The sequence below is a fragment of the Benincasa hispida genome, chromosome 8, assembly GCF_027475165.1.
Source record: "Benincasa hispida cultivar pf3 chromosome 8, pf3_genome.v1.1, whole genome shotgun sequence".
NCBI classification, from domain to species: Eukaryota; Viridiplantae; Streptophyta; class Magnoliopsida; order Cucurbitales; family Cucurbitaceae; genus Benincasa; species Benincasa hispida.
Window position 1 is genome coordinate 35,813,565 of NC_143485.1, and position 13,394 is coordinate 35,826,958.

The 13,394-nt window shown below is 27.8% G+C and overlaps 1 protein-coding gene across 1 annotated transcript; it reads right to left on the reverse strand.

Moving 5' to 3' along the window:
- Positions 1–2,723: 2,723 nt before the first annotated feature.
- LOC120083664 (cytochrome P450 78A5-like) lies at positions 2,724–5,291 on the reverse strand. Its single transcript, XM_039039500.2, has 2 exons — positions 4,284–5,291; positions 2,724–3,638 (listed from the first exon to the last, which is right to left on the reverse strand). Exons 1-2 carry the CDS (start codon positions 5,235–5,237, stop codon positions 3,000–3,002), a joined length of 1,593 nt encoding a protein of 530 aa, XP_038895428.2. The 5' UTR covers positions 5,238–5,291; the 3' UTR covers positions 2,724–2,999.
- Between the last annotated feature and the right edge of the window lie 8,103 nt (positions 5,292–13,394).

Below are 13,394 nucleotides of genomic sequence, written 5' to 3' on the forward strand. Positions count from 1 at the left end.
TTTTTTGGGTTCTCATTCCTCAATGATTTCATGTCTCACACTGTAATTAAATATACTTATACTTGACGTCAATATTACTCGCACCATATATTATTAAATTTAATTAAAAGAATATTAGTTCGGCTTTAAATAAAGTTAATGTGATTTATTTTATTTTTATTAACCTTCTCAAAAGCATATTCAAAGGGATTAAAGTTACACGAGTCAATTTGCCAAGAAAAAGGAGAGGAGATATTTCGAAAGGGAATAATTAATTAATTTTAATCAATTAATGTTGTGTATTTCTGTAAATTATTTATAATATTATTATATTAAATCTAGCAAAGATTTTGGTTTCTATTTCTTAAATAAATATTCTGATCTCTTTTTCTTTTAGCCTATTTGGTCTTGGATTATTGATTTTTTTTTTTTTTTTTTTGTATTATTATTAAGCTATTGATGGACTTGTAGTCAACTAATTTGAATGGTTCTACCTCTTTCAAAAAAAAAAAAAAAAAAAGTTCTACGTTTTTTTTTTTTTAAGAAAAAAACATTTCCAAATGGTATTAATGTTGATATAATTTTAACTTTTTGGAGAGCTTTGATTTTATTTTCCTAAAGAGAAAAAATGATTCTATGACTCACCTTTTTTTAATGGATAAAAAAAATGTAAATAATTTCTGTTAAAAAGGTATAAAATTATTAGTTAATTAGATAATTTACTGGTTAAAAAGATTAAATATTTAGGTCACAAGTTCAAACCTCCCCTCTTTTTACTTGAAAGATTAACTTCTCCTTTTTAGTTTCTAATAAAGATTTTTAAAAAACTAAATATAATTTAACCTCCATATATAATATAAATACATGAAAAGTATAAAGAGAACACAACATCTCAGCTTGATTTATTGTCCAATTTGATAAAGTTTTTTTTAAAAAAAAAAATAATCAAAATATGCATAAAAGTTTATAAAAAATAAAAGGCAAAATAAAATATTCATCGAGCAAGTTTAATATCCTATTCTAATAATAATAATATAATATCTTCATCCCTCATTATTGAACTATGAGAAAAATGTCTTAATGAAGTACTAGAAGTGAGTATTAACATAAATGGAAAGTTTAAATAAGTTGTTGAGGCTAGCTCAACTTGTATGTAGATGTGGATGTGTCAACGGTCAAAAGATCCGTAGTTCAAATACGACTTGTTTTATCATTGTATTAAAAAAAGGTTCATTTTAGTCTTTATATTTTTAAATATCTATTTTAATTAGGAGTGTTCAAAAAACCCAGTAACCCGACCAACCCGGACTACCCAACCAAAACCGCAAGGGTTGGGTTGGGTTAGATTAAAAATGTTAAAAAAATATTAAATTTGGGTTGGGTCTGGGGTTACCTCATTTCAGGGTCGGGTCAACCCGACCCGACCCGACACACATATATATAAAAGTTAAAAAAAAAGGTCAAATTAAAAAAAAAAAAGAAAAAAAAAAGAACCGGTGACCCAATCCGGTCCAACTCGAAAATTTTGGGTTTGGGTTGGATTGGGTTGACCCTCCAAAAAAGAACTAATAAGGTTCATTATTAGCCAATCCGAATTTTTAGGTTAGTCCACACAAATCTTCCAACCCGACCCAACCCAAACTATGTACACCCCTAATTTTAGTATATAAACTTAATTCAAAGTTGATTTAATTTTCTAAGTTTTCAATGTCTATTTAATTCTCAATTAAAAAGTAAAATAAAATTTTGTTTCTTACATATCAATAACTTATGTTTTTAAGTATGTATATTGACGTGTATATATAGGGGATTTGAGTATATGTTTATTGAAACTACATAAGTTGTTTAGTTTTGAGATGTTCAGGATTAAAATAAATAGGGTAATTACATTTGATAGCATTTTTAAGGATAATAATCAAGTGTATTACATCATTTTAAAAAAATTTCAAATATAGCAAAGGTTTATCAACGATATACTTCTATTGTTGATAGACTCCTACCAGCAATATAGTTTATGACTGATAGATTCCTACCAACAATATCGTCTATCACGAATAAATTATCTAAATTTTGTCATATTTGTCATATTTGTAATTTTTTATATTATATTATATATGCTAATACTTTGGGTCTAACTACTATATTTACAACATTCCAAATAAATATATTTTGAAACTTGAAAGTTAAAATAATTATTTTTAAAAAGTTAAGGTTAATAAATCTTTAAAAAATTCAAAACCCAAAGTTAGATTTAAACCAAAATTGAAATATATACAAATTAACGCAGAATTTTAATTTTCATGGTTTTAAGTTGTATGCAATCATTATAGTTTTATTTCCATCGATACGTCGATATTTTCACTTTTCTAAGAGTTTGATATGGACAGATATTTTCATTATAGTGTATAAAAATTCACGAAACACAAAAAAATAAATATAATAGAAATATTAATATAAATAATTGATATGTTTACTTATTTGAAAATAATAAAATATTTATTTACGAATTTAAATTTGTTTTTTTTGAATTTTTTGTTTTTATTATATCCATCGAAATCAGTATTTTCATCGAAATTTCGATAAGATGAAGACTTCCATATTTCCTTCGACGCAAGTTTAGCAAAATTGATCAAGATCACAAATTATACAATAATACTTGATAGAAACATATAATGTACTATAAACTTTGAGTGTTAAATTTGCACTAATTTAGAAACACATATTACTCTTTAAAAAACCACATATTACACAAACAACACATGACTTTATAAAAACATTACTTCACACTTAATAGCGGATTTACATTTACGATCTCATACATAAAATTCTGAATCCGCCACTATTTGTTCCACGCAAATACAACACTAAACCCCAATACACAAAGTAGTCCTTTTACATCCAAAGTTCTTCTTCCCTGATTAAAGGAAAAAAGAAAAGAAAAAACACAAACAAACACAGATAATTTTCAACATACAATAGTAATATAATAATCTCCCTCAACTGCTCTTTCTTTTTGATCATCATGGGTGAGATTCAAACTCAAACCCCACAAGTCTAGGAACAGCCCTACAAATCAAAGGGTGTTTCATCTCCAGAGACAGCTTCAAACACTCGGACAAATCCACTCCATTTTCCGACCCACCAGCTTGAACCCAATTGAACCTTTGAACCAACTGAGCGAGCCAAAGCTCGACCGTGGCTAACCCCATGGCTTTACCAGGACAAACCCTTCTTCCGGACCCGAACGGCGCGAGCCGTAGATCGGACCCCATTATTGCCACGTCCTCTTTAATGAACCGGTCCGGGTCGTATGTGGTCGGGTCGGGCCAGATTTGGTCGTCGTGGGTTATGGCCCACATGTTGACCATGGCCGTGGTGCCGGCGGGAATGAAGTGGCCGGCCACGTGGGTGTCGTGGATGGCGAGGCGGGCCCACGAGAGGAGTGGGCCCGGAGGGTGCATTCTTAGAGTCTCTTTGACGACTGCATGGAGATAAGGGAGATTTGGGAGGTCTGAATCCGAGATGTTTCTGCCGGTTTTGATAACGACTCGGTCGATTTCGGATTGGAGTTTGGCTTGGATATCGGGATGAAGAACCATTCTTGCTAAAATCCATTCTAGGAGAATTGCCACGGTGTCTGTTCCTCTGAAGATCATTTCCTATATGTCATTTATTAAAGAGAAAATTCGTTAAGAACATGGTATCAAATGAAACGAAATTCTCCCATGTAATTATTTATTGAATTTTGTGTTGATTTAGATGAGAGAATCTAAGTTTTGGATCTAGTGGTAATTTAATGAAGATAAACAAGTAGAGATTATTCAATGGATTTTGTGCTAATTTAAACAAAAAATTCTTGGGTACATTATATTCCGTGCACTCATCTTTATGTATCTTATCGAGTATCCCAATCATAAGCTGTCACACAAAAAATTTTATGATGAAAGAGATCAATAGAGATGAGTGTAGTCTAAGTTACAGTTAAGTAATTCTCAATTAAAATCGTGTAAGCTAAGAGGAGCCGTATTTAATTAAAAAAAAATAATAATAAATAGTAAAAACAAATCATGTACATAATAAATAATAAAGAGAAAAAAGAGAGAAGGAAATTAAAAGAGATGATTTTGATTATCCCAAGTATGATGATCAACTAAATTTAATTTTATGGCTTCTTATGAAACACAAAACAAAGAATATATATGAAAAAATTAAAAAGATAAATAAAATATTAAAAAGTCATTTCAAACCGATTCTTAATCCATTATACGAGAATATGAGAATAGTAATAAAATAGTAACACATACCCATAACACGGCAATCATGTCGGAGTCTGTGAGTTTGTTTTCCTTCTCCAAATCAAGCAGCACATCAACAAAATCTCCATCTTCATTAACATTAGGGTTATTTTCTTTGCCAATGACCCTCCTATTCATTCTATGCTCCTCAATGATTTTTCCAACAAAAACATTAACTTTCCCCACCAGAACTTTGCACCTTTTTCTCACACCTTGCAAATCCAACCAACCCAAAAGAGGAAAATGATCACTCCAACTAAAACTCCCAAGCAAATCATACCCTTCATTCACCAATCCATCAATCTCATTATCACCAAACTCAACATTTTTCCCAAACACACTCTCCATAACATTACTCAATGACCCAAAATGCAAAATTTTCTTAACTTCAACTTCCCCATTCTTCTCCATCAAACCCTTAATTTCCTCCATCATTTTAACCCCAATCCTCTCCCTCAAAACCCCAAATCCACAGACCCTTTTAGGACTAAACAAATGAGTGGCTGAAATTCTCCTAAGATTCCTCCAATATTCCCCATAAGGAGCAAACCCCATTGCTCTATGAAACAAAAGCTCATAAGCTGATTCCTTAATAGGACGATCAGCAAAAGCTGAGCTATTCAAAAGCTCTTTGGCTGTGATGGGGTTGCTAGAAATCACAAAACGAGTGAACCCAACTGAGAATGACATTAAAGATTTGGCCTTTAAGGTATGAGCAAGACTAGCAAGGAGTTTATGAGTTAAAGAACTGGTAAAGGTAGAAACTTGACCTAAAAGAGGAGTGCCACAAGGGCCAGGAATGATGGGTTTGTTTCTTGGCTTTGAAATTAGAGCCCAAGCTAGACCGCCAGGGCTGAGGCAGAGGGTGAAAAAGGCTACAAAAAGAAGGAAACAGAGGAAAATATTGAGATTATTTGCCATTGTTGAGGGAATTAAGAACAGAAATTCATGTTCTAAAGACATTGTTGTTTGAGGAATATTGAAGAAAGAGAGAAGAAATTGGATGGAGAGAGAGAAGATGGTGAAGACGAAATGCGTGGGCTAACAGTATTTATAGAGAATTTGTGAAGCAGTTTGAGGCTTCTTGGAGGGAAAGAATATTGCTACTCTTTAAAAAATTCTTATGTTAAAATATTATTTGGTCTCATGCTTTAGTACTTTTTTCTCTCCTCTCTCTTTTAACTAGACTACGGTTCGGTTTGGATTGCATTTACAATAGTAGGAAGTGATCTTGGACAAATTTTAACTATCTTTATTGTTTGGTAATCAAATATTAAATAATATAGGATAATCACTTTTTAAATTATAACTATCATGTGAAAACTTATAATAGTAACTTTTAGATTCAACTTTTCTAAAAATTTGTTAATTTCTTAACCATTTAAATAAATATATTATAATAATATTCTTCTATATTAATATATTTTTTACTGATGTATTGTTAAATTTTAATTGATTCACTTTTTTATAACAATTATTTTTCTTAAACTTTTATTAAATAAGTTAGAAACAAAATTAGTTAAATTCAGATCATATAATATATATATATATATATATAAACTATAAATTAATTATTAATAATAAATCTATTCTGATTCATATAATTAAGTTATCAAATTATTATTCATTTATCTAACACCATAACTAGTTTTTCTAATTTAAAAATAAAATTTACCAAATATTATTTTACTTCATTCCACAATTGATTTTTTCAAAAAGCAAAACCGACAGCAATTATTTTAAAAGCTATAACAACCTCAGACGAAGTCTACATGTGGAATGAAAATGTAAAATATCAATGTTAATAGAATGTCGAAGTCTAAATTCTAAAAAAATGTCGATGAAAATATTCATATTGATTAATATTTCTAAATAAATTGTAAAAAAAGAAAAAAAAGAAAAAAAAGAAAAAAAAAATATGCATTTTATGTTTTATTTAAGGATTAATACTTGGTGCAATCTAGGTTGTACTCATATCTTCATGCATCTTCTTTGATCATAAAGGAAAAAGATGTTAGAAAAATAAAATTTTACCATGTGACAAATTGTGGTTGGATACTTGGATGTGTCGGAATGCACCAAAGTATTTTTCTTATTTAAAATATTTATTATTTGCATTATATATTAATATTAGTAAAATATTGTATGTTTCATGAATTTTTTATCGTATAATAAAAATGTTGATTTACTAAAGATTGAATCATCTATTTGAAGAAAATGTAACATGTCAGACAAAATTTAATGTCATACATAGGATGAAGGTTTGTATCTTTAAGTTTAATAGAATGAGTAAATGCCTTTTAACTGTTAAAAAGCATAACCATAGGTGAGGGCCATAAATTTTCGCAGAAATAATAATAAGATTTTACCTTCTTTATTGTGAATGTAAATACAGTCACAAATTGTGGATATATAAATGATGACAATTATTTTTATTAGTATAAAATATTTTAGTTGAAATCAAAAGTAAAATCAAGAGAATTTATCTCTAAAGTGAAAAATATCATATTATTATAAAGTATATAGAAGTTCAGTTGTTTCATGACATTCTTTCAACTTTTTATTTTTCAGTTTTGAAGATTAAATAAAGAGAAAACTTTAAAGTCATAATTTTGAGTACAATTTTTGTTAATTGAAGATGAGTTAAAGAGGGAGACATGCAAGACTTTTCCTTCTTCTCAACTCTATGTTCATGTGGGTATCACTTTGTCTATTTTAATTTACTTATATTTATTTATTTTTTTTTAAAAAAACCAAGGTTTATTTTTCATTTGATTTGACAAGAGAGAATTTAGTAAGCTTTGTTCAAGGAAATGACATGATATGAATGTGTGGATATATATTTCACAAATTTTAAAAGGCAAGGTTGAAGAATTGTTGGACTAGCTAGTTTAAAGTTTTATTGAGAATATATGAGTTACACATTTAAATCCTTATCAAATATATAAACAACAATTAAATAAGTCTCCATATATACAAAATAAATTATAGACTAATATAATTAAAAATAATTTTAAATGATAAAATTATTGAAAATATTAATAAATAAAACAAAATATCTCAATCTATTTGTGATATACCGTGATAGATTAACATTTTGTGTCTATCATGACATTTGATAGACTACTTATCCTAAAAATACAATAAAATTTTGCAATACTGATAAATATTTTAATTATTTTTCTATATTTAAAAATAATCTCCATATATTTGGATGTATATGTATTATATTACTGTTTTAAGTTTTTACTATGACGTAGTGGAAGTTAAAGCCATGAGTTAATTTATTTATTATTCTTATGGAAGAATATCATGAAGTAGATTAGATACGATTAATTAATTTGGCAATTGGGACCAAATTTATATCTATGATATTCCTTCACTAAGATATTTCTTCATCTCCTTTTATTTTTTGGTACATTTTTCTTTAAAAGCCTCTTTATTTCACAAGTTTTCTATGGGATTTTATATTTTATAGAATTTTAAATTTTAAAATTTAATATATTATTATCCAAAGAATTTCAAAACTCATCTGAAGCTTTTTTAATACCCTACAAAAATGTAGGATTTTTATGTTGGGTAGATGATCAACAAAAAAAAAATATATATATAGTTTAATTAATTAATAAATTAATATTAATTACTCATTATCATTAATTGTAATTAATTATTAAATATAAATATGTTAATTAGAGTTAATAAATTTCAACTAATATCTTTACCACTAATATTTTATGTTATTTTAACTATTTAATATAAATTATTAATACTATGATGATTATCGATATTCAAATTAATTTATAATAATTTAATTAATTAATTATGTTTAATAAAGGTTTAATATCAAAGTATTCATTGATTAAATAATGCTAAATTTATTTGATGACAACAATAATAGGTCTCTTCTTTTTAATTAAGCAGTTATTTAATTTTGATTTCTATATACAAAATTGGTAAATTGAATATACATATTTAACTTCCGAACATTAATTATCATGCATATCATTAATTATCCCAGACATTTAAAATCCAGACATTCAAATTTCATATATTTAATATCTATATCCATAAAATAATGTTACGATTCAAATAGACCTTAATATTTTATCTACTGTTGATAGTTTATTAGGGAAGCATAACAAGTAACTTATCAATATTAATTAAAAAAATACATCTTTCACGAAAATTTCTTAACTTTAAGATAAAGATACTTACACGTTGTTAGTATAATTAGTATATGTCGACTCTTCTAACCTATTTCTTAAATTATATATAATTCCAAAAGGGTTTTTAATTAATTAATGTGGATGCAAACTATATATATTAGGTTGATTTAAATAGAAGAAGTCTACAAAAATCTGCTTTTAAGTGTCTAAATTTTCTTATTTAGACAATAATCACTCTTATCATCTGACTTTTTTGTGCATCGCATGGCTCATGTTTGAACAAATTATTAATGTAGATCTTTTTTTTTTTAATATATAGTATTATTTATTGTAAAAAGACATTGTTTAATTTAATGCCTCCATGAAGAAAGGATTTGTTTTTCCACAAAGAAAAAAAGAAAAAAAGAAAAAGAAAAAGAAAAAGCTGATAGCCTTTTTCTCCCACCCCTCCAATCATTTTCTCCATCTCCTATATATATCTTTTCATTTAATTTTCTCTACTCTGACCCAAAAGCACATTATTCTCTAATTTTTTTTTCTACTCATTTTTTTCTTTTCAATGCCCTAATCATTTCATATTTAAAAATAAACTTTAATCATAAAACTTAGTTCTAGACCTTCTGGTCATGTTAATACAAATATTATGAAATCGATGTTTTTCTATCTTGATTCCTATATTTTGAAATTTGTTCAAATTTTATCCTTATATTTTAAAAGTGTTTAATTTTTGCATGAAAATTATTAATTTTTGATAAAAAAAATTAAATTTAATAGACTAATTTTAAGATTTATTGAAAACACGGAAATTAAAAATGAACAAGTGAGAGTATATAGACTCAAATTCAACCATCTTTAAAATATGAACATGATTTTTTAAATTATTATTATTATTACATGAATTCAATATTTTCAAATATGTGGAATCACGTTTTTTAAAGTGGAACAAAGGTACAAAAGTTTGGAAACAATCAAATCAAGGAATTTCTAATTAAGATTTTTTTTTATCCTTCTGACCTGGAATATTATTGACTCATTATTGGTTGAATTGAATTATAAAGTATTAAATCATATATTTATGTGAATTAAAAATCAAATAATTGTCTTGATTTAATTATGTTAATTAATGAATTTTTATGCAAATATTATAATAAATTAATTAGTTAATTAATTAAAATGTGAATAGCCTAATTAACTTAGTGGTAATTGACATGTAGAGGATTGAATCTTTTTGGTCCTTGAAAAAAGATTAAACTTTAATTAGATGTTACCATTTGATGTTAAAAAGGATACTATTAATAAACAAATAATTACAATTCGTTTAGTAGAGATAAGACATATCCATCTTAGAATTTGTTGGTTTGATCTCCTACAATGCAATCGTAAAATTCAAAATGAATTAAGGTCACATTTGTTTTGAAAAACGTAATAAATCAATGATGATCTGAAAAATTTGGTCAATTTGATTATGTTTACAGTTGTTTATATGTATTCCGTAATCGTAATGAAATATGAGGCCCACTTCCAAGTCTGTAATCGAAGAACACAATCGAATTGAAGCACAAAGAGTGATCAATCCAATTGCGTTCCAAAATTACATGGAACCCACTAGTCGATAACATTACTGTTACGATTATCATTATTGTTACTTTTATAACATCAGAATTATATGAATTTGTGATATTTATTATGACATTTATTATTATTGTTATCGTTTGACCCAAAACGGTAACGATAATCGCAAATGTGATAGATCCATAATTCTAAGTAAATGTGATTGAAAAAAATAATCCAATTACCTTTGTGATTATGGTCAATTACGAATGATCTCTCAATAGAATCTCATTACGATTACATCAATTTTTATTATGAATTGGTAAATATGACCTAATTAATTAATTAATATTTTCAAGCATTGTTTGGAAAATCTCACACATAAACTAAAATACTCAATTCTTTATTTTCAAGCATATAAAACTCATTCCTTTTTTAAATCCAAACACAAACTTTCCAATTCTCAACTACTACCTGAAAAAGTGTTCATAGACCTAGTCAAAGTTTAGGTTAGAAATGGGGGGTTTTCAAATTTTGACTAAGATTTTCAAAAGTGATTTTAAAAAGTAGAAACACAACACAAAACAAGTAAAGTTATATATGAATAGACAACCTTTTCAAATAAAAATATATATCATCAAGCAAAGTCTAATTATACTTTTTATCCATACCATTATTCTTCTAATATTGGGCATTTTACCAAGATTTCCTTTTTAATTTATATTAAAATAAGCATGGTTCAATTAGCTATCATCTCGAAATTAGAAGTTTGATTTTCCTTTATATATATATAGTTACCTTTCTTGGCCTCTAAAATTGTTCCTTAAAAAATTATCTCAAATGTCCTATAAAATTATCATCATATATTATTGTCAAAAAAGTATATGATATTTTCGATAATTTTTAAAAAGGTACATTGAAAAAAACAAGAATCCTTTTTGTTTACTAGTAATCTCGACCATGAAAGCTGTTATTGTCTGGTTTTAAACATAGGAAGATACATGAGTTTCTTTGTGGGAATTAACACATGTTGGGTCTGTTTGGCAACAGGTGAAAGGATTTTTTGGTTAATTATATATTAATCATTAATTAATTAGGATTAATTATGAGGTGAGTGTTGTTTAAATCTTTGTTTATGTGCTTGAAATTTGAATTATCTAGACATTGAATGCTTGGATTACAATGGCTCTACGTCAACTAACTGTTGAGCAAAGACAACCTTTGGGCAATGTCTGGGAAATATCGACAGCTTATGGACACACTTATAAATTCTGAATTCAAAAGTCCTCAATTAAAAACAATATTAATTATAAAATTGGCTCCTAACTTGTATGGGATACCCCGTGTTTAAACATAATTTAATCAATAACCTATCAACTTTGTTACAATCCTAAACATAATTTAATCAATAACCTATCAACTTTGTTACAATCCTCAATAGTAGGTTTGTATAATTTGATGAATGAGACACTTATTACCATAAAGAAAATTGATGGTTCGATTCTTCACTTTTACCATAGTTATCACTAAGAAAAGTTAATTTATAATTAACTTTGGCATGGATCTTTTTAAGTAGATTCCTACACTTTTAAAGTTATTCATCTTATGTTTTTTGTGCACTTTAAAAAGTTTATAACTAGATCTATGAATTTCCAATTTTACATTGTAATAATCTTACAGGTTAACCTTATCATTTTTAGTGCATAAATGAAAAATTACGATTACATAATTTGAATGAGAAAAAAAGATAGATGAGTTGATATTTGAATGAGATTTTGACACATTAGTAGCCTAGGTTTGTTAATTATTGTAGAAATGTTATGATGAAAAAGGTTGTCATGTAGGTAACAACTAGTGGACAACATTGATTGAAGCAATAGATTACTTATGGTGTTAATTTGGTGAAGGCAAAAGATCTTTGACCAGGTCAACCTGCTGGAATCTTGGAGACATCGCAACGGATTTTAAGTAAAAAAAAAAACAAAACAAAACAAATTTCACAAATCTTAAAACACAATTTTTGACTTGGTCAATCAATCAATAAGTGTGTATTGAAATGAAATGAAACATTTGCAAAAATCACCTCAAAGTTTTGTGCATTATTTGCTTTTGTTAATAATGTTTTGTGTTTATGCATACAAATTTCTCACTATCGAAAAGAATATACATATCTAATTGTTTGCATAGTGTGTATGCTTTCTTGATCCTCGTAGGAATGTGTGTATAAAAAGTCATATATGAAAATATCTTATATTTATGTGGGCTGAGAGGAAAATTCTTAGTTAGGATTGAATAAAAAATGTCGAACATGAGTGATAGCTTTCAAGAAGAGCTATTTTTATATCTTTAATTTTCTTTGTTTGTTGTGTTTAAAATGATTAAATATCTATTTTTGTAGGAATTCGAGCAAATCATGCATTTCGCAGTGTTACGGCATGTTCAGAGTTGGTTTGGAGCTATCAAAAGTGAAATCGGGCATCCGAAGATTTAAAGATGTGAAATGACCAAAATGCCCTATTAAGAGCGTTGCAACCTTCCCCTTTATGCTGAAAGGTAGTAGTGTGCATATTAGAGAACGTTGCAACCTTCCAAATATTAACGGACGAGCATACGCTCGGCGTCACAACGTTTGAGGGCTACTCTTTGATAGGAGCGTTGCTACGCTGCCTTCAACATTGTAATGTTGCCACACTGCCTATAAATATTCTTTTTGATCTTTAGGGCTTTTTCGTGTTGATTTTGATGGAGGCTGAAGTGAAACCTAGTTTCCTTCTTCGTCCTTTATCTTTTTAGCATATTTAGGTTAGTTTTTAATTTTCTTTTGGCTTGTAAACAATGGATGGAAGCTCTCCTCCTTTCTTTGTCTATGAATCAATAAGGTAATTTTCTATTTAATTTTTTGGAGTAAAAACCCATGTAATTTCTTGAGAATTCTATTCTTAAATTGAATGTATATGTTTTTATGCTTTATTTGAATCCATTTCAATTTGGACACACATGATTGTGTTGTTTATCGTTCACTCATAAGCATGTATTTCTTTGCTAATCGATTCGTAGCTACGTAACATTCGCACTCGAATGTTTAGCTCAATCAACCTAGTAACAAATAGTTAATCGTGTATTTGATGGTTATTCCTAGAATGCATGTATTGCTAGGTTCATAGATAAATTTGCTTAATTGATTAAGCTATCCAATTGGTTAATCAACACAATAGAATCCTAAAACTTAATGCACATGTTTTTATCTTTATATAGACGTTGTGGAACCTAATAGATTTAGGAGCACGTAGTTTAATTAGGGCATGGCTTCCAACTTTAATTAATATTTGAGACGCTTTCTTGGTTTGGTCCTAGCTAGTTGTTCACCACTGTAGAGGCTAGTTTGATCGTGTCAAGCAAGTTG